This window comes from Bombina bombina, chromosome 4, assembly GCF_027579735.1.
Source record: "Bombina bombina isolate aBomBom1 chromosome 4, aBomBom1.pri, whole genome shotgun sequence".
In the NCBI taxonomy this organism is placed as follows: domain Eukaryota; kingdom Metazoa; phylum Chordata; class Amphibia; order Anura; family Bombinatoridae; genus Bombina; species Bombina bombina.
In genome coordinates this window covers 581,995,940-582,017,403 of record NC_069502.1, presented here as the reverse complement: position 1 = coordinate 582,017,403, position 21,464 = coordinate 581,995,940, and the positions used below count along the sequence as shown (strand labels likewise).

At 40.9% G+C, this 21,464-nt stretch overlaps 1 protein-coding gene across 1 annotated transcript in view; it reads right to left on the bottom strand.

Annotated features, from left to right (window-relative positions):
* The window catches only part of KLHL32 (kelch like family member 32), a 408,910-nt gene that overhangs the window by 305,582 nt on the left and 81,864 nt on the right, over positions 1 to 21,464 (bottom strand). Inside the window, exon 5 of the mRNA XM_053712067.1 lies at positions 18,949 to 19,047. Within this exon, the coding sequence (XP_053568042.1) occupies positions 18,949 to 19,047 (99 nt within the window). The remainder of the gene's footprint in view (positions 1 to 18,948; positions 19,048 to 21,464) is intronic.

Genomic DNA, 21,464 nt, shown 5'->3' with positions numbered 1-21,464 from the left:
CTACCACACACAATGTCCAGCAGTACAATTGCTTTACAGTTTATACTTTCCTTGGTCCTTTTCCCATAATGTTGATGCTCCATTGTGAGGCCTACTCATGTGGATTGGGGTTTTTATTAGATATTCTACTCAATGCTTTTCTACACACTTGCATGGACCCTGTGTCCACTTAGCAGTACTGGTTCTTCTGAGCTCTTGATGTGAGACATAATACGCAATATTCTTAACATGAAGTGGTGGCCATTACTATGCGGTGACATATAGTTTCCTCCACCCACTACTGGTGCGGGCTGGTCCTGCCTGGTGGCTATTATTCATTATCTTATTGTATACTACATCTTAATTGTGCTACATAAACCGTGTTAGTTTTGTGGGTACAGAACTAGGTTCTTTTATGTCAGATATATCACTAAGCCTAATATGTAACTAGTTCACTTTTTTTTGTTTCTTTTCCCCCTTGTTAACCAATATGTTCATGGGATTTTATATATAACTATGTAGCCATGTAATACTAAAGCCTGTCTATCTAGTATCTACTACCCATTACATTTATTTAATCGCTTCCCCCCCAACCCATAATGAGCCTCTTAGTTCCTAAGTTACATAACTTACTTAACATATTCACCTTACCACCTCCCCCCCCATAATAATAATTACTTTAGGAGGGCTAACTATGCGGCTTATCTTTTCTATGCCATACCCTAACCATAGTTTTTTTTTCTTACTAATAACCCTTGCAGCACATTATAAGTTGATCTTTTCATACCTAGCGTAACAGCACTGCTCGGGTATCTAATGCAATGTACCTGCATCTCTCAATTATAAAAAAGAGGTTTGTATTGAGGCCCAAAAGTGGTCTCCCTTATTCCATACTAACCTTCACTATCTGTTTTATTTTGCTTATGTTTGAAGTCCAAGAGTGACCTCTAGAGTTCATTAGAAGGTTCACATTTAAATTTGCAAATCACAACTGTATATTAGAATTGTCCATTAATGCTCCTTTCTAGATTGCTTGTATACACTCAACATTGTACTGTACTTGAAATTCTTTGCAATGACTACTTGAACATACTGTATTTTCTTCTTATTTTGTGATTTGCTTTTCGAAACCTCAATAAGTGCATTATCTTTTATAAACAAGAGGTTTGTTTTAAGGCCCAAAAGTGTTCTCCCTTAGTCCATGCTAGCCTTCGCTAGCTTGTTTATTTTGCTTATGTTTGAGGACCAAAAGTTGCCTCTAGAGTTCAATAGAAGGTTCATGTTTAAATTGGCAAATCACACCTATATATTAGAAGTTGTCCATTAATGCTTATTCTCCTTTTTAGATTGCTTGTATACACTCAACATTGTAATGTACTTGAAATTCTTTGCAATGACTAATTGAGCATACTGTATTCTCTTCTTATTTCTGTGATTTGCTTTTCAAAACCTCAATAAATAAAAAAAATTAAAAAAAGAAATACATACATATGCATGTCTAAAGATGTATATGTGTGTATATATACGCACATATATTATATATATATACTTGTAGCAGAGATGTTGTTTACTGGTGCCAGGATGAATTCTTGCAGCGATCGGATACGTCTCCCACTATGTAAGTCTATAATTTCCTCCTTAGTCTATACTTCTGTGTTTGCTTCATCTATATATGAATATATCACAATTAGTACTAAGGATGTCCTGTAACTCCGTTTTTGGGCCGTATGAGCTCTACATTGGTGTGCATTTCTAGCACAGTTCTTTTATAGATCACCTGGGTAGTCACTGTTTTTTAGAGGCCTGGATGGCTCATTTAAACATTATTAATCATTTATTACTGTAATAGCACAATGATGTTTATACTGTGACTCATAGGTCACCATAGCAACTTGCTTGGCGGTTTTTCTGCTCTAATTGGGGGGAGGGGTTTGTTAAAGTGTATAAATTCACTGTTTGTTTGATTCACTGAGGAAGGGGATACATTATCCTCGAAACGTCACATTTGTTAAGTAAATACTATACAAAAGTCCAGTGAGTGCAAGTTTTTTGTTCCTGCATATCATTTTTTACTAGCACCCTGGCAGTTGTGTTAAAGTGAGAGTGCACATCTCTGCTACAAGTATATATATATAATATATGTGCGTATATATACACACATATACATCTTTAGACATGCATATGTATGTATTTCTTTTTTTAATTTTTTTATTTATTGAGGTTTTGAAAAGCAAATCACAGAAATAAGAAGAGAATACAGTATGCTCAATTAGTCATTGCAAAGAATTTCAAGTACATTACAATGTTGAGTATATACAAGCAATCTAAAAAGGAGAATAAGCAGTCCAGTGAGTGCAAGTTTTTTGTTCCTGTATATATATATATATATATATATATATATATATATATATATATATATATATATATATATATATATATATATACACATACATATACTGTATATATGTGTGTGTGTGTGTGTACAGATGTATTTATATGTGTATATAAGTATTTACTACAGACATATATACATATATAAACACAAATACATATGTACCCACATTATATATTGGAGCCCTTTGCAGTTAAGTAGATGAAAACATGTAAAACATATTTATGCAATATGTAATAAAGTGTTATAGAGTGCATTGTAAATTTTTACATTCTAATGTTCTGCACGTATATCTGTATATATCTTTACCTATATATATATATATATATATATATATATATATATATATATATATATATATATATATATATATATATATATATATAGTTAAGCTTGGAGATGAAGGGCACTCTCAGGATATTTTAAAGAACCACAAAATGTTTTTATTTGGAGTCACAAAAAGTCATCAAGGACAAAGTCGACGTTTCGGCTCACATCAGAGCCTTCTTCAAGACAAAGATAATCTCACTCCGGCACGTAGCCGTGCTCCCAAACAGGAAACGTTATAAAAAAAAACCAACTATCTGATATATATAGAATTATGTTTTTATGAATAAACGGAACATATTCTGCTATGTGAATAACATTGGAATGTGAAATATTCATATTTTCATGTCGGGTTAGGGCACTTGAGAATATGTGATCAGGTTTGCGGGCGAGTAAGGTGTTTTTCCCCCCACTCATTTGCTTCATTGACTTCTATGGGGGAATAGGTTATCACGTGCGCACTATTCAAAGTTCAACTTTTTACGCGCGTTGGGTTAGCATGGGAGTGAAAACAGTTAATTTTCAACTCATAATACCAACAAAACCCGATGCGCAAAAAACATACGTCTAGTGCAGTTAATGCTTGAGCGGGAGCGTTAAATAGCCCTGAATGTTGTTTGCCTTACGTTGTTGTTTGCAGTTCGGGAAAGGTATAAATGAGCTCTTGCACATATCTACCAAACTATCAGGTAGATTGCTAGTTATGCGTGCTATAGGAAATTTAACGACCCTTTATAGCGCAGCCATTACAAGTTTTGAAACAGCCGGCTTGTTTGTGCAATATGGTTGCATTGAGCTCAATACCGTACAAAATACAAGCCCTGTTTTGACGTGCTCATGCATCCTTTCCCCACAGACATCAATGGGGAGAGCGGGTTAGAAAAAAATCTAACACCTGCGATTGCGGAATGAAAAGCTCCTTAATGCAGCCCTATTGATGTCTATGGGGAAAAAAAAGGAAAGTTTAAACCTAACACCCTAACATAAACCCTAAGCCTAAACACCCCTGATTTGCTGCCCCCAACATCGCCGACACAAAATAAAGTTATTAACCCCTAATCTGCCGCTCCCAACATCGCCCACACTATAATAAATCTATTAACCCTTATTCCGCCGCTCCCCGACATTGCCGCCACTATACTAAAGTTATTAACCCCTAAACCTCTGGCCTCCCACATCACTACCACTAAATAAACCTATTAACCCCTAAACTGCCAGCACCCCATATCGCAACAACCTAAATTAAACTATTAACCCCTAAACCTAACACCTCCTAACTTTAACATAATTAAAATAGAGCTAAATTAAAGTTACAATTATTAACTAAATAATACCTATTTAAAACTAAATACCTACTTACCTGTAAAATAAAACCTAAGCTAGCTACAATATAACTAATAGTTATATTGAAGCTATCTTAGGTTTTATTTTTATCACACAGGTAAGTTTGTGTTTATTTTAACAAGGTAGACTAGTTAGTAAATAGTTATTAACTATTTACTAACTACCTAGTTAAAATAAATACAAACTTACCTGTGAAATAAAACCTAAGCTGCCTTACACTAAAACCTAGCATTAGAAAAAACAGAATTTATGTTTACCTGATAAATTACTTTCTCCAACGGTGTGTCCGGTCCACGGCGTCATCCTTACTTGTGGGATATTCTCCTCCCCAACAGGAAATGGCAAAGAGCCCAGCAAAGCTGGTCACATGATCCCTCCTAGGCTCCGCCTACCCCAGTCATTCGACCGACGTTAAGGAGGAATACTTGCATAGGAGAAACCATATGTTACCGTGGTGACTGTAGTTAAAGAAAATAAATTATCAGACCTGATTAAAAAAACCAGGGCGGGCCGTGGACCGGACACACCGTTGGAGAAAGTAATTTATCAGGTAAACATAAATTCTGTTTTCTCCAACATAGGTGTGTCCGGTCCACGGCGTCATCCTTACTTGTGGGAACCAATACCAAAGCTTTAGGACACGGATGAAGGGAGGGAGCAAATCAGGTCACCTAAATGGAAGGCACCACGGCTTGCAAAACCTTTCTCCCAAAAATAGCCTCAGAAGAAGCAAAAGTATCAAATTTGTAAAATTTAGAAAAAGTGTGCAGTGAAGACCAAGTCGCTGCCTTACATATCTGATCAACAGAAGCCTCATTCTTGAAGGCCCATGTGGAAGCCACAGCCCTAGTGGAGTGAGCTGTGATACTTTCAGGAGACTGCCGTCCGGCAGTCTCATAAGCCAATCGGATAATGCTTTTAATCCAGAAGGAGAGAGAGGTAGAAGTTGCTTTTTGACCTCTCCGTTTACCAGAATAAACAACAAACAAAGACAAAGTTTGTCTGAAATCCTTAGTAGCTGCTAAGTAAAATTTGAGAGCACGAACTACATCCAAGTTGTGCAACAAACGTTCCTTCTTTGAAACTGGATTAGGACACAAAGAAGGCACAACTATCTCCTGGTTAATGTTTTTGTTAGAAACAACTTTTGGAAGAAAACCAGGTTTAGTACGCAAAACCACCTTATCTGCATGGAACACCAGATAAGGAGAAGAACACTGCAGAGCAGATAATTCTGAAACTCTTCTAGCAGAAGAAATTGCAACCAAAAACAAAACTTTCCAAGATAATAACTTAATATCAACGGAATGTAAGGGTTCAAACGGAACCCCCTGAAGAACTGAAAGAACTAGGTTGAGACTCCAAGGAGGAGTCAAAATTTTGTAAACAGACTTGATTCCAACCAGAGCCTGAACAAAGGCTAGAACATCTGGCACAGCTGCCAGCTTTTTGTGAAGTAACACAGACAAGGCAGAAATCTGTCCCATCAAGGAACTTGCAGATAATCCTTTTTCCAATCCTTCTCGAAGGAAGGATAGACTCTTAGGAATCTTAACCTTGTCCCAAGGGAATCCTGCAGATTCACACCAACAGATATACCAAATAATGTGGTAATTTTTCTGGTTACAGGCTTTCAGGCCTGAACAAGAGTATTAATAACAGAATCTGAGAACCCTCGCTTTGATAAGATCAAGCGTTCAATCTCCAAGCAGTCAGCTGGAGTGGGTCGAACGGACCTAGAACAAGAAGGTCTCGTCTCAAAGGTAGCTTCCATGGTGGAGCCGATGACATATTCACCAGATCTGCATACCAAGTCCTGCGTGGCCACGCAGGAGCTATCAAAATCACCGACGCCCTCTCCTGATTGATCCTGGCTACCAGCCTGGGGATGAGAGGAAACGGCGGGAACACATAAGCTAGTTTGAAGGTCCAAGGTGCTACTAGTGCATCCACTAGAGCCGCCTTGGGATCCCTGGATCTGTACCCGTAGTAAGGAACTCTGAAGTTCTGACGAGAGGCCATCAGATCCATGTCTGGAATGCCCCACGGTTGAGTGACTTGGGCAAAGATTTCCGGATGGAGTTCCCACTCCCCCGGATGCAATGTCTGACGACTCAGAAAATCCGCTTCCCAATTTTCCACTCCTGGGATGTGGATAGCAGACAGGTGGCAGGAGTGAGACTCCGCCCATAGAATGATTTTGGTCACTTCTTCCATCGCTAGGGAACTCCTTGTTCCCCCCTGATGGTTGATGTATGAACTTGGCCCTCGCTAACTGAGGCCAAGCTTTGAGAGCATTGAATATCGCTCTCAGTTCCAGAATATTTATCGGTAGAAGAGATTCTACCCGAGACCAAAGACCCTGAGCTTTCAGGGATCCCCAGACCGCGCCCCAGCCCATCAGACTGGCGTCGGTCGTGACAATGACCCACTCTGGTCTGCGGAAGGTCATCCCTTGTGACAGGTTGTCCAGGGACAGCCACCAACGGAAAGAGTCTCTGGTCCTCTGATTTACTTGTATCTTCGGAGACAAGTCTGAATAGTCCCCATTCCACTGACTGAGCATGAACAGTTGTAATGGTCTTAGATGAATGCGCACAAAAGGAACTATGTCCATTGCCGCTACCATCAAACCTATCACTTCCATGCACTGCGCTATGGAAGGAAGAGGAACGGAATGAAGTATCCGACAAGAGTCTAGAAGTTTTGTTTTTCTGGCTTCTGTCAGAAAAATCCTCATTTCTAAGGAGTCTATTATAGTTCCCAAGAAGGGAACCCTCGTTGACGGAGATAGAGAACTCTTTTCCACGTTCACTTTCCATCCGTGAGATCTGAGAAAGGCCAGGACAATGTCCGTGTGAGCCTTTACTTGAGGAAGGGACGACGCTCGAATCAGAATGTCGTCCAAGTAAGGTACTACAGCAATGCCCCTTGGTCTTAGCACCGCCAGAAGGGACCCTAGTACAAAATCCTAGGAGCAGTGGCTAATCCGAAAGAAAACGCCACGAACTGGAAATGCTTGTCCAGGAATGCAAACCTTAGGAACCGATGATGTTCCTTGTGGATAGGAATATGTAGATACGCATCCTTGAAATCCACCTTGGTCATGAATTGACCTTCCTGGATGGAAGGAAGAAGTGTTCGAATGGTTTCCATCTTGAACGATGGAACCTTGAGAAACTTGTTCAAGATCTTGAGATCTAAGATTGGTCTGAACGTTCCCTCTTTTTTGGGAACTATGAACAGATTGGAGTAGAACCCCATCCCTTGTTCTCCTAATGGAACAGGATGAATCACTCCCATTTTTAGCAGGTCTTCTACCCAATGTAAGAATGCCTGTCTTCGTATGTGGTCTGAAGACAACTGAGACCTGTGGAACCTCCCCCTTGGAGGAAGCCCCTTGAACACCAGAGAACAACCTTGGGAGACTATTTCTAGCGCCCAAGGATCCAGAACATCTCTTGCCCCAGCCAGAGCGAAGAGAGAGAGTCTGCCCCCCACCAGATCCGGTCCCGGATCGGGGGCCCGCATTTCATGCTGTCTTGGTAGCAGTGGCAGGTTTCCTGGCCTGCTTTCCTTTGTTCCAGCCTTGCATAGGTCTCCAGGCTGGATTGGCTTGAGAAGTATTACCTTCCTGCTTAGAGGACGTAGCCCTTGGGGCTGATCCGTTTCTGCGAAAGGGACGAAACTTAGGTTTATTTTTGGTCTTGAAAAGACCTATCCTGAGGAAGGGCGTGGCCCTTGCCCCCAGTGATATCAGAGATAATCTCTTTCAAGACAGGGCCAAAGAGTGTTTTCCCCTTGAAAGGAATGTCAAGCAATTTGTTCTTGGAAGACGCATCCGCTGCCCAAGATTTTAACCAAAGCGCTCTGCGCCACAATAGCAAACCCAGAAATTTTTCGCCGCTAACCTAGCCAATTGCAAGGTGGCGTCTAGGGTGAAAGAATTAGCCAATTAAGAGCACGAATTCTGTCCATAATCTCCTCATAAGAAGAAGAATTACTAATAATCGCCTTTCCTAGCTCATCAAACTAGAAACACGCGGCTGCAGTGACAGGGACAATGCATGCAATTGGTTGTAGAAGGGAACCTTGCTGAACAAACATCTTTAGCAGACCTTCTATTTTTTTTTTTTTTTTTTTTTATCCATAGGATCTTGGAAAGCACAACTATCTTCTATGGGTATAGTGGCGCGCTTGTGTAGAGTAGAAACCGCCCCCTCGACCTTGGGGACTGTCTGCCATCAGTCCTTTCTGGGGTCGACTATAGGAAAACAATTTTATAAATATGGGGGGAGGTACTAAAGGTATACCGGGCCTGTCCCATTCTTTACTAACAATGTACGCCACCCGCTTGGATATAGGAAAAGCTTCGGGGGGCCCCGGGGCCTCTAAGAACTTTTCCATTTTACATAGTGGTTCTGGAATGACCAGATAATCACAATCATCCAAATTGGATAACACCTCCTTAAGCAGAGCGCGGAGATGTTCCAACTTAAATTTAAAAGTAATCACATCAGGTTCAGCTTGTTGAGAAATGTTTCCTGAATCTGAAATTTCTCCCTCAGACAAAACCTCCCTGGCCCCCTCAGACTGGTGTAGGGGCCCTTCAGAAACCATATCATCAGCGTTCTCATGCTCTACAGAATTTTCTAAAACAGAGCAGTCGCGCTTTCGCTGATAAGCGGGCATATTGGCTAAAATGTTTTTGATAGAATTATCCATTACAGCCGTTAAATGTTGCATAGTAAGGAGTATTGGCGCACTAGATGTACTAGGGGCCTCCTGTATGGGCAAGACTGGTGTAGACGAAGGAGGGGATGATGCAGTACCATGCTTACTCCCCTCACTTGAGGAATCATCTTGGGCATCATTTTTACTAAATTTTTTTATGACATAAAATACATATAGTTAAATGAGAAGGAACCTTGGTTTCCCCACAGTCAGAACACAATCTATCTGGTAGTTCAGACATGTTAAACAGGCATAAACTTGATAACAAAGCACAAAAAACGTTTTAAAATAAAACCGTTACTGTCACTTTAAATTTTAAACTAAACACACTTTATTACTGCAATTGCGAAAAAGTATGAAGGAATTGTTCAAAATTCACCAAAATTTCACCACAGTGTCTTAAAGCCTTAAAAGTATTGCACACCAAATTTGGAAGCTTTAACCCTTAAAATAACGGAACCGGAGCCGTTCTTATATCTAACCCCTTTACAGTCCCTGGAATCTGCTTTGCTGAGACCCAACCAAGCCCAAAGGGGAATACGATACCAAATGATGCCTTCAGAAAGACTTTTCTATGTATCAGAGCTCCACACACATGCAGCTGCATGCCATGCTGTCCTCAAAAACAAGTGCGCCATACCGGCGCGAAAATGAGGCTCTGACTATGATTAGGGAAAGCCCCTAAAGAATAAGGTGTCAAAAACAGTGCCTGCCGATATAATCATATCAAAATACCCAGAATAAATGATTCCTCAAGGCTAAATATGTGTTAATAATGAATCGATTTAGCCCAGAAAAAGTCTACAGTCTTAATAAGCCCTTGTGAAGCCCTTATTTACTATCTTAATAAACATGGCTTACCGGATCCCATAGGGAAAATGACAGCTTCCAGCATTACATCGTCTTGTTAGAATGTGTCATACCTCAAGCAGTAAGAGACTGCACACTGTTCCCCCAACTGAAGTTAATTGCTCTCAACAGTCCTGTGTGGAACAGCCATGGATTTTAGTTACGGTGCTAAAATCATTTTCCTCATACAAACAGAAATCGTCATCTCTTTTCTGTTTCTGAGTAAATAGTACATACCAGCACTATTTTAAAATAACAAACTCTTGATTGAATAATAAAAACTACAGTTAAACACTAAAAAACTCTAAGCCATCTCCGTGGAGATGTTGCCTGTACAACGGCAAAGAGAATGACTGGGGTAGGCGGAGCCTAGGAGGGATCATGTGACCAGCTTTGCTGGGCTCTTTGCCATTTCCTGTTGGGGAGGAGAATATCCCACAAGTAAGGATGACGCCGTGGACCGGACACACCTATGTTGGAGAAATAAAAAAACTACCATTACAAAAAATAAAAAACACTAAAATTACAAAAAATAAAAAAACCTACCATTACAAAAAATAAAAAACACGACTAAGTTAACAACCCTATATAGGGAAGGCACCTGTTCAGGAGGGCATTCAATGTATTAATATCGGATCCCTTGAAAATAAGAGGGCTATAATATATTACCAGCACCGCAATTCTGCCACACATCGCAAAGTGCCAGCAAAATTTCACAGTTGATAGTGGCATTACAGGGACATCATATGCAGACAGTAACTACCCTAAAGTGAGACAAAGCCTCTCAGAACCACATCGGTAATAGTACCACTCCACATATACCATGGGCACTGCATATATTCTTTTGTTTTCTCACTATGCATCGGTTCTAGACGACCGTCAGCTGAGGTGTGGGGAGCAAGGACCCATTAATGGTGAGGACTGGGACTGCCACGTGGACACACTTGCCGCACCAACAAGCGAGACCGGACATCACGTCAAGATCGGACTTAGTTGTGACCATTTAGGGGACAGTTGCCTACGCTGTAGACATGGGCTCCGGCAGCTTGCAAATCGCTATGCCTGAAAGACCGGTGAGTGCTTGGCGCATTATACCCTACAACATGGTGCCCTATGATTGCAGCCTACATATACCGCAGCTCTGGGGCGCGCAAACTGCGCAAAAGAAAGGAGGATTAGGCCATTGTGGAGGCCTTAGAAGCCTGGGAACGGTATACCCAACAGCTTTTAGATCGGCATCTGCAAAGCTTGAGGGCAAACATGATAACGCTGCCTTCCTTCACAAAGCCACCAGCACAAGGAATTAACGATAATAATCCTGACTACCCGACAACACAAGACTGCTCCCGCGAGTGAAAATAGCTTCTGGGGTATTTTACACTCCAGCCCTCTGACTGAGAAACTTCCCTACATAGTGAGATCTACTGCCTCACATCTAGATAATATTGTATTATCCTCTTATCCCTTAACAGTTTCTCTATGCTATCCTTTTCTAAAGCCGTTATGCGGGTTACCTCCCTACATATTTAAAGACTCTTGCATTGCAGCCGGCACAAAATACTCATCAGGTTGAATGTCTGGAATTCTACATTTTTTATTGTGGGACAGATGTTTTACTAACAATTTACTACAATGTGGATTCATCTTTGGGAACATGAGGCCATTTATTATGTCTGGCTCTGATAGTTACCTGGTACTAAGTGCTGTACACATATAAAACCCTCTCATATACTATTAATATTGTTCTGATAGACTAGTGTGGTGCCATTGGTATATCATTATATAAACATAGACCTGGAGTTCCTTACCTTATCTAAATAATACTGCATTACCCTCTTTACTAATAACAATTTCCCTATACTATCTTACCCTTTAGCTGGTATGAGGTATCACACTTAGCTATCTTCCTCCAATTCTTAAGCCAGTTTGTTTTCTACACATGATCTGCTGCTGAATGTCAGCTCTATATATTATTTTTTGCACATTTATTGTATACTCTAATACAGTGTGGGTTCCTGGGTGTGCTGGGTGCTGTGTGTGCTTTGTGCTGTGTGTGGTGGTTGCTGTTTGAGCTGGGGACTGTGTCTGTTTGGTGCTGCGTATGCTGGGCGTTGTTTTTGCTTGGTTTTGTGTGTGCTGGGTGCTGTGTGTGCTGGGTGCTGTGTGTGCTGGGTGCTGTGTGTGCTGGGTGCTGTGTGTGCTGGGTGCTGTGTGTGCTGGGTGCTGTGTGTGCTGGGTGCTGTGTGTGCTGGGTGCTGTGTGTGCTGGGTGCTGTGTGTGCTGGGTGCTGTGTGTGCTGGGTGCTGTGTGTGCTGGGTGCTGTGTGTGCTGGGTGCTGTGTGTGCTGGGTGCTGTGTGTGCTGGGTGCTGTGTGTGCTGGGTGCTGTGTGTGCTGGGTGCTGTGTGTGCTAGGTACTTTGTGTGCTGTACAATGTGTGCTAGGTACTGCATGTGCTCGGCAAGGTGGGTGCAGGGTATGGTGTGTGCTAGGTAGAGCGTAAGCTAGGTACAGTGGGTGTTAAGTACAGCGTGTGCTAGGTACAATGAGTGCTAGGTACAATGAGTGCTGAGTACAATGAGCGCTAGGTACAATGTGCGCTAGGTACAATGTGCGCTAGGTACAATGTGCGCTAGGTACAATGTGCGCTAGGTACAATGTGCGCTAGGTACAATGTGCGCTAGGTACAATGTGTGCTAGGCAAGGCGGGTGCTGGGTACGGCGTGTGCTAGGTACAATGAGTGCTAGGTATCATGTGTGCTGGATACAGCGCGTCCACAGTACAGCGTGTGCTAGGTACAGTGAGAGCTAGGTACAGTGTGTGTTAAGTACGGCGTGTGCTAGGTACAATGTGTGCTAGGTACAATGTGTGCTAGGTACAATGTGTGCTAGGTACAATGTGTGCTAGGTACAATGTGTGCTAGGTACAATGTGTGCTAGGTACAATGTGTGCTAGGTACAATGTGTGCTAGGTACAATGTGTGCTAGGTACAATGTGTGCTAGGTACAATGTGTGCTAGGTACAATGTGTGCTAGGTACAATGTGTGCTAGGTACAATGTGTGCTAGGTACAATGTGTGCTGGGTACAATGTGTGCTGGGTACAATGTGTGCTGGGTACAATGTGTGCTGGGTACAATGTGTGCTGGGTACAATGTGTGCTGGGTACAATGTGTGCTGGGTACAATGTGTGCTAGGTGCAATGTGTGCCGGGTACAATGATTGCTAGGTACAATGAGTGCTAGGTACAATGAGTGCTAGGTACAGTGTGTGCTAGGTACAGTGTGTGCTAGGTACAATGGAGCGCTAAGTACGAGTGCTGGGTTCAGTGTGTGCTGGGTATTGTGTGTGCTGGATGCAGTGTGTGCTGGATACAACGTATGTTGGGTACAATGAGTGTTAAGTACAGAGTGTGCTAGGTACTATGTGTGCTGGGCACGGTGTGTGCTGGGTACGGCGTGTGCCAAGTACAGCGTGTGCTAGGTATAACGTGTGCTGGGTGCGGTGTGGGCTGGGTATGGCTTGTGCAAGGTACAATGAGTGTTGAGTGCAATGAGTGCTAGGTTCAGTGGTTGCTACGTACAGTGTGTACTGGGTACAATTTGCATCTCACCTGTCTCTGGAATTTTTTCTTATTACCCACATCTCTAGATGTTGGCAGAACCTGCTCTCAATCTATATGGCCATACCCATTACTACATAGTACAGCATTTTTTTCTGGACTTGCTCTTTGGAACATTAAATTTAATTTATAAGCATCACCTCCTCCCCCCCCCCCATATTCTGAGCCCACACTAGGGTTCAATCTTGGTGAATTATTTTCACCACAAATCTCTGCAATTTACTTATGATGTATCAATGTTTTGACAGCTATTGCAACCAGACCTGTGTGTCCGTTCCTTTTTGTCTGTTTATGTTTGAACAGGGGTCCTGTGTGTCCCCAAGTGTTACCTTACATTCTAAAACTGAATAAAAATTCATTTAAAAAAAAAAAAACAACAAAAAAAACACTAAAATTAGAAAAATTTAAAAACCTACCATTACAAAAAAAATAAATGAAATTATCCAAAATAATAAAAAATATTCCTATTCTAATACCCTTTTAAAAAAACCCTAATCTATAATAAACTACCAAGGGCCCTTAAAGGGCCTTTTTGTGGGCCCTTAAAATGGCCTTTTGTAGGGATTTGCCCTAAAGATAACAGCTCTTTTCCTACAAAAGAAAAACAAACACCCCTAACAGTATACAAACCCCCACCCCCCCAAATACACAAAATAAAAATAAAGTAAAACCTAATCTACCCATTGCCTTGAAAAGGGCATTTGTATGGGCATTGCCCTTAAAAGGGCATTCAGCTCTTTTTCCTGCTCTTAAAAGGGCATTCAGCTCTTTTTCCTGCTCTTAAAAGGGCATTCAGCTCTTTTATGAAATGCACAACCCCTAATCTAAAAATAAAAACCCACCCCAAAACGAAAAAAAAATAAAATTACAGGAAATAACAAACGAATTATCCAAAAATAAAAAAATATTCCTATTCTAATACCCATTTAAAAAAAAAAAAAACACCCCAAAATAAAAGAAACCAAATCTAGAATAAACTACCATTAGCCCTTAAAAGGGCATTTTGTAGGGCAATTGCCCTAAAGATATCAGCTCTTTTTCTGAAAAAAATACAAAGACCCACTAATATTACAAACCCTACCCCCCCAAACCCACAAAAAAAAACAATCTAAAAAACCTAATCTACCCATTGCCCTGAAAAGGTTTTTTTTATGGGCATTGCCCTGAAAAGGGAATTCAGCTCTTTTGCTGCCCTTAAAAGGGCATTCAGCTTTTTAAGAGTGCCCACCCTAATCTAAAAAAAAACCCACCCCAAAAAAACCTTAAAAAAAATCTAACACTAACCCCTCTTAAGGTACTCACAGTTGTTGAAGTCCTGATTGAAATATCTTCATCCCAACGGCTCCATCTTCATCCAGACGGCATCTTCATCCAGGAGGCTCCATCTTCATTCATCGGGGGACCAGCATCTTCTTTATCCCTGCGGAGGCGGATCGGCGATGCGCGGAGGCGGAGGTCAAGGCGAAGGTCCATCGATCCGACATGGAGGTCCTCTTCATGCGATCGTCCGCCGCACACTGATGATTGAAATGCAAGGTACCCCTTTTATACTGGGGGTACCATTGCATTCCTATTGGCTGAAACATTTAAATCAGCGGAATTAGGGCTGCTAAAATCATATTGGCTGTTCAAATCATAACAAAACAAAGGGAAGTGATCCCAGATTTGCTGGAAAAGGCAAAAATTCTATTTTCTCCCAGCTGACCTTGTCTATATTATAGAAAGAGGTAACTGGCTGGGAGTGTGCTTAGAGCATATTACAACATTTAAATCAAGGGAAAAAAAACTATTAAGAGAATAGGGAAAAGTATGCTCTTTCTACACATAAAGTATATGTTTCCACTTAAAATTTATATTTTACTAGTTATTGTTAAAAAGGCAGCAGAAATAGAAGTTGTATCTAGCGTGCCAGAAAAATAGTTAAAAACACAACTCTGTAACTGTGACTTGTATAAAGTACTTCAATGTTGCTGATTTTAGGTTGTCTATCATATATGATGAGGAGGGGAAAAATCAACGATATTAGGTAAATATAAGAGCCTCTATTTAGGAACTGTGTCCTGTATTGCCCTATATTAGGGTAGATAAGCCACTTTTTTTTTTTTACACTAAGGGCTAGATTTATTAAAGCCCTACGGCTGCAAGTTCTCATAAGAACTTGCTCGCCGTATTTATCAAGCAGCGGTCACCAGACCGATCTAGTCAGACCGAGGAGATTGACAGCTCCTGCCCGCGCTTGATTGGCTGTGCGTGGGCAGGGGGCGGGATTGCACGCAAGCGCAAAATTGCGCTCGTGTGCAATAGCGAATACCTGCAGGTAATTTCGTCCCGCCACAGGCGAGCTGAGGCGTACAGGGGCGCGTATACACGCCCCTGTACGCCTCAGCTTTAATAAATCTAGCCCTAAATATGCTATATATCCCGGGGGCGTGTCCAAGTAGCGGCCATGATCAGTCGCATTATCTGAGGCTCTTCGTCTGTGACCTATAATCTACCAATTATCTACACTTTTTAACCACATACTAATGCGAATTGGTTGGAGCAGATGATGAGGAAACTATCTTAAGTTAAAACTACGGGGCTCAGGACCGCCTTTCAATGGTGATCCTACACCGACACCCCCCCCCCGATCAGATCCGATCAGTACTAAGGTGCTTTTAAGGTATCTGGACCTTTTGACCTTTTGCCGAAACCGCAGAGCACTAGGCCAGGCTCCAGGATTCAAAAATGGCCGCAGCACTTGATACCTCTGACCGCTGTTTTGTAGAACTCAAGCACAGCCTATCTCAACTCTACAGACTAGTCCGTAAGAGGCTACTGATCCCTGAGAGCACATGGATCCAGCGCGGCTGCTAATTTATAGAGGACAGCGGTCATTGCAGACATCACGACCCTTGCAAAAGCCAAAGGTGGACAATGCCAGGAAAAGAGATCCCCTCCTACACGACACCCCATCTCACAAGCTGCCAGCCAAGCCGATGAAGGTGTTTGCCGTGGCCCGGGGAAGGCGCCCTCCGGGTCCGGGGCGGACGCTTCTTAAAGCCAAAAAAATCAAACCGCAAGACAGCAAGCTCTTTGGAGCTGTGTGGCAAAGCAGGGAGTCCTCAACTCTTTTTCTATCAGGGCCCATCACAAGCAGAGGTGCTCAATCTTGGTGCCCTTAGTTTACCCAATTTGACAGCCGATATTTATAGTCTCAACACAGAGTGGATATTACCGGAGCCTTTCAGAAGTAAACCCTGCAAGACAGGTGTTGGTTGACTACTCTATGTTGATGTGACTGTCTGGAATTATCCTGCTCATTGCTCCCCTATTCCAGCTTTAACTGACTTTTCACTTATCAATTCCCAACCAGGGTACATTACCAAAAGGACGCTGTGAAGCTAACACTGCAAACGTGGACATATGGGGCTTTAAACCTGGACTGTGAGCTTTACTCAGTTAAGGGAATGCTCATAATCCCCCTAGCATACATTTTAGTTGTTTATGATGGTTTCAGCGCATACTCTAATATAAGACTATAAAGACCGGCATATTTATTCAGACGAGTAACGTCTTATCATCAGCAAACCATTATGTATCAGGCCATACACTGTTTGAAAGCCTGGCGGTGCTACCCATTTGTAGCTCGGCTCTTGTTCTATAGATGGAGGTCTGAAAGGTTTATGTGCTACCTGGCTTTCAAATACTGTCTTCAGGTTTGACCCTGCAACACAATGTTATTAGATGTCATAGTATACACATAGTATACACAAAATGTTTCATGATAGTTCTTCTGTTTTAATACGTTATTAGTTTTGGTTCAGAAAGCTTATAGAGACTAGCTCCAACGCATCTCCCTAAAATGTTTCTTATGTCTACTCCTATGCACCATGTTATAATGTTTCGTATGTCTACAAATAGCTGACTTACTATCATTTCCAATGTACTTTACTCTTTTAATGCTAATCGCACGAATTAGCATCCTCAAACTTAGTATAACTTACTCTTAGTGTATCAAACGCAGAACATGAGGTGGGAGCCACAATATCGCCTCTTTATATCCCATCATCCTTTACACTAAGTTGCATAGAAGATCTGATTGACTCTTTTATTCCATTGCATATATGCGCAAGGATTAACTATTTATTATCCTATGGGTCACAAGCTCCAGAATTCGGGATGGTGACTCAATATCTGATACCCAGACCTAGGGCATGCAAGTAATATTTGTGTATTTCTAATAGTGTCAAGGTTTACTCGTCAGTTTTCCCTTTCCTTCACAAACTCTTCTTATATTCGACATTGTCTGTATATAGTCTCCTTGGCCCTATATGTAAGAGGTAGGAAAATATTTTACATCTTCTGCAATTCCTTACTAAAGGCAACAATATCTTATGTTATTATACAAAGTTTTACTGGTAAATCTGGCATGTTTGATAAAATGAGTTGTCAGTCTTTATTTTGAAGGCAGTCTCTCGTTATTATATCATTTTGTCTACGTATATGGGTTTACAGTAATGGTCTGGCTCTCACGTCCACGTCTCTGTTAAGTAAATAATTAGACGCCGATATATTTAATTGCTTATTGACTATGAGGTTGTAATACTGATGTTCCATTAAATCTCCCGGACACGCTCCCCTCCTCCCCCCCTTCTCCAATACAAGCGGCTCTTGCCAGCTGAATTCCCCTTCCCCAAAACTATAAATCTAACCCCCCTTTGCCCTAATCCTTTTCGAACAGATAACTTAATATATGGTCTATATGGCAATGTGGGGACCATTCTCACTCTCTTTATTATATTATAAAACTGAAGTCACAATTTAGATTACCCAAATTCCTTGTTAATACTTTAGACAATTGGGTTCATAATGTCCCTCTATATATTTCCTCTACCTAGTTGTCCTCTTTTCTCCTACATATCCTAAGCCAGATATGACCTCATTACCTTGATAATAACTGCCTATCTGTACCACTCTTTAATCTCACAAAAGGTATTGTAAGTAGGTATAACCTGTGTTAATGGACCTAAGTATCTCTTTGTAATTGCACTGTGTACCTCCCTATCTGTTATTGTATTGAGAAATATCTTCTATGTTACATGTATTTATGACATCAATAAAAAATAAATAAAAAAATATGCTATATATCCCTTCCCCATCCTTCCCACAATATGCCCCAAATGTTACAACAGCAAATAAAAACATAAATTAGTAAATAGTCTGAAATTAACAGAGTGCAGTTAAAATAAACAGGAAGCCCCTCAAAGGCTTTATTTGCTATGCTCTCACATACAAGATAAAAAAAAAAACTGAGCTCAGTCACTTTAAAGGGACATAAAACCTCAATTTTTTTTATTTCATTATTCAGATAGAGAATACAATTTTAAACAACTTTCCAATTTACTTCTGTTATAATATTTTCTTTGTTTTCTTGCTATCCTGAGGGATATAAGCTCAGCAGTGTGCATATTTCTGCTGCACTATTTGGCAGCAATTTTGCAACAATACATTCGCAGGAGCACTATTTCTTGTCATGTAGTGCTTCAGGCATTTGTACGCTACCTATCTAGATATCATGAGAACAAAGCAAATTTGATAATAGAAGTAAACTGGAAACTTTTTTTTTTATTATTGTATTCTCTATCTTCCTCTGTTCTCTATTCTTCCATGAAAAACATTTTGAGTTTCATGTCCCTTTAAGCATAAGCGTCATTACCCTTACCTGGATAAGATACTGTGAACACAGATTCAACAGCTCAAGTAGTTGAAGGTGGCTGCCAGCTGCCAACACATCTTGAATTGCTCCCGGTTCCAAGAGAATCTGAGAAAGAGAAAGAGATCAGGTCATGCAATACATCGGATTTTACATGATATGTGCTTATTTGCAAACCTACTGACATTGGTGCACTAAAATGCAAGCAGAAGCTAACACACTAACACATGTGGAGGGCTGCTATAGTTAAAGGGAAACTGAACCCAATTTTTTTATTTCATGATTCAGATAGAGCATACAATTTTAAGCAACTTTCTAATTTAATCCTATTATCAAATTTTCTTCATTCTCTTTATTTGTAAAGCAAGAATGTAAGTTTAGATGCCGGACCATTTTTGGTGAACACACTGGGTTGTTCTTGCTGATTGGTGGATAAATTCACCCACCAATAAACAAGTGCTGTCCAGGGTACTGAACCAAATATTGGCTGGCTCCTTAGCTTAGATGCCTTCTTTTTTAAATAAAGATAGCAAGAGAACGAAGAAAATTTGATAATAGGAGTAAATTAGAAAGTTGCTTAAAATTGCCTGCTCTATCTGAATCATGAAAGAAAAAATTTGGGTTCAGTGTCTCTTTAATATTGTGTGTGCATTACTACCTTATGCACAACAGTGATTTATGTTAGATAGCACAGACAAAACACACTTTAGCCTAATACTTCCACTCAGGTAATGGATACTTTGCATGTTAGTTCAATTCTATATATCAAATGTAATTCATATAAATATATACTAGGTTCACACACACAATGGATTAACCCCTTAAGTGTATTTAGTACAGATGACCACCACGTGTCTTCTGGGGGAAGCTCACACACACTCACACCCTTGACCCTTTACCTTCCACCCGCTTCTTATATACCATTTTTTAAGCCTTAATTCACCCTTGTTTGCTTTATTTCTATAGCCTTTTCAGGTATATTTCAAAGAACAATAGCAAACACATACCAGGTTTTCAAAAGCATTAAAAGAAAAAGTAGTATACTGAATACAGCACCAGCATAAAATGCCAGCACAAAACAACCAATTTATAATAAGCTGAAAATTGGTGAAAGTAGAGGGTAATATACACTCACCGGCCACTATTAGTTACACCTGTTCAATTGCTTGGTAACACAAATTGCTAATCAGCCAATCACATGGCAGCAACTCAATGCATTTAGGCATCTAGACGTGGTAAAGATGACTTGCTGAAGTTCAAACCGAGCATCAGAATGGGGAAGAAAGGGGCTTTAAGTGACTTTGAACGTGGAATGGTTGTTGGTGCCAGATGGGCTGGTCTGAGTATTTAAAAAACTGCTGATCTACTGGGATTTTCACACACAAACATCTCTAGGGTTTACAGAGAATCGTCCAAAAAAGAGAAAATATCCAGTGAGCATCAGTTGTGTGGACGAAAATGCCTTGTTGATGTCAGAGGTCAGAGGAGAATGGGTAGATTGGTTTGATATTATAGAAAGGCAAAAGTAACTCAAATAACCACTCGTTACAACCAAGGTATGCAGAATACCATCTCTGAACACACAAACATGCCGAAACTTGAAGCAAATGGGCTACAGCAGCAGAAGACCACACCGGGAGCCACTCCTGTCAGCTAAGAACAGGAAACTGAGGCTAAATTTCACACAGGCGCACCAAAATTGGACAATAAAAGATTGGAAAAACGTTGCCTGGTCTGATTAGTCGCGATTTCAGCTGTGACATTCAGATGGTAGGGTCAGAATTTGGCATAAACAACATGAAAGCATGGATCCATCCTGCTTTGTATCAACGGTTCAGGCTGTTGGTGGTGGTGTAATGGTGTGGGGGATATTTTCTTGGCATACTTTGGGCCCCTTAGTACCAATTGAGCATTATTTAAACGCCATGGCTTACCTGAGTATTGTTGCTGACCATGTCCATCCCATTATGACTACAGTGTACCCATTTTCTGATGGCTACTTCCAGCAGGATAATGCACCATGTCACAAAGCTCAAATCATCTCAAACTGGTTTCTTGAACATGACAATGAGTTCACTGTACTCCAATGGCCTCCACAGTCAACAGATCTCAATCCAATACAGCACCTTTGGGATGTGGTGGAACGTGAGATTTGCATCAAGTATTTATAACTGCGCACGTCTGAACACTAAATAGCACACCTCTCATAATTAGCTATGTCACCCCTACAAATATATAGATATATTCTATGGATTAATTAGATTGTTTTACAGTATGTATAATAATTCTATTAATATTTTTTAAGATTTTATATTTAATACTAGTCTTAAAGCCTGTGTACACGGGCCAAAATGTGTAAGTAAAGAAATATACCTCTTAGGAGGCATTGTGCACTTTTATCTCAAGCGTAGCTGCTCAACTCCCTTCCCTCTCCCTCATTTACCCACCTCTCCCTCGAAAAACCTTTCCCTACCCTCTGATCCCCCATCCATTCGGATCCCCTCTCCCTCATCCCCCCTCCCTCC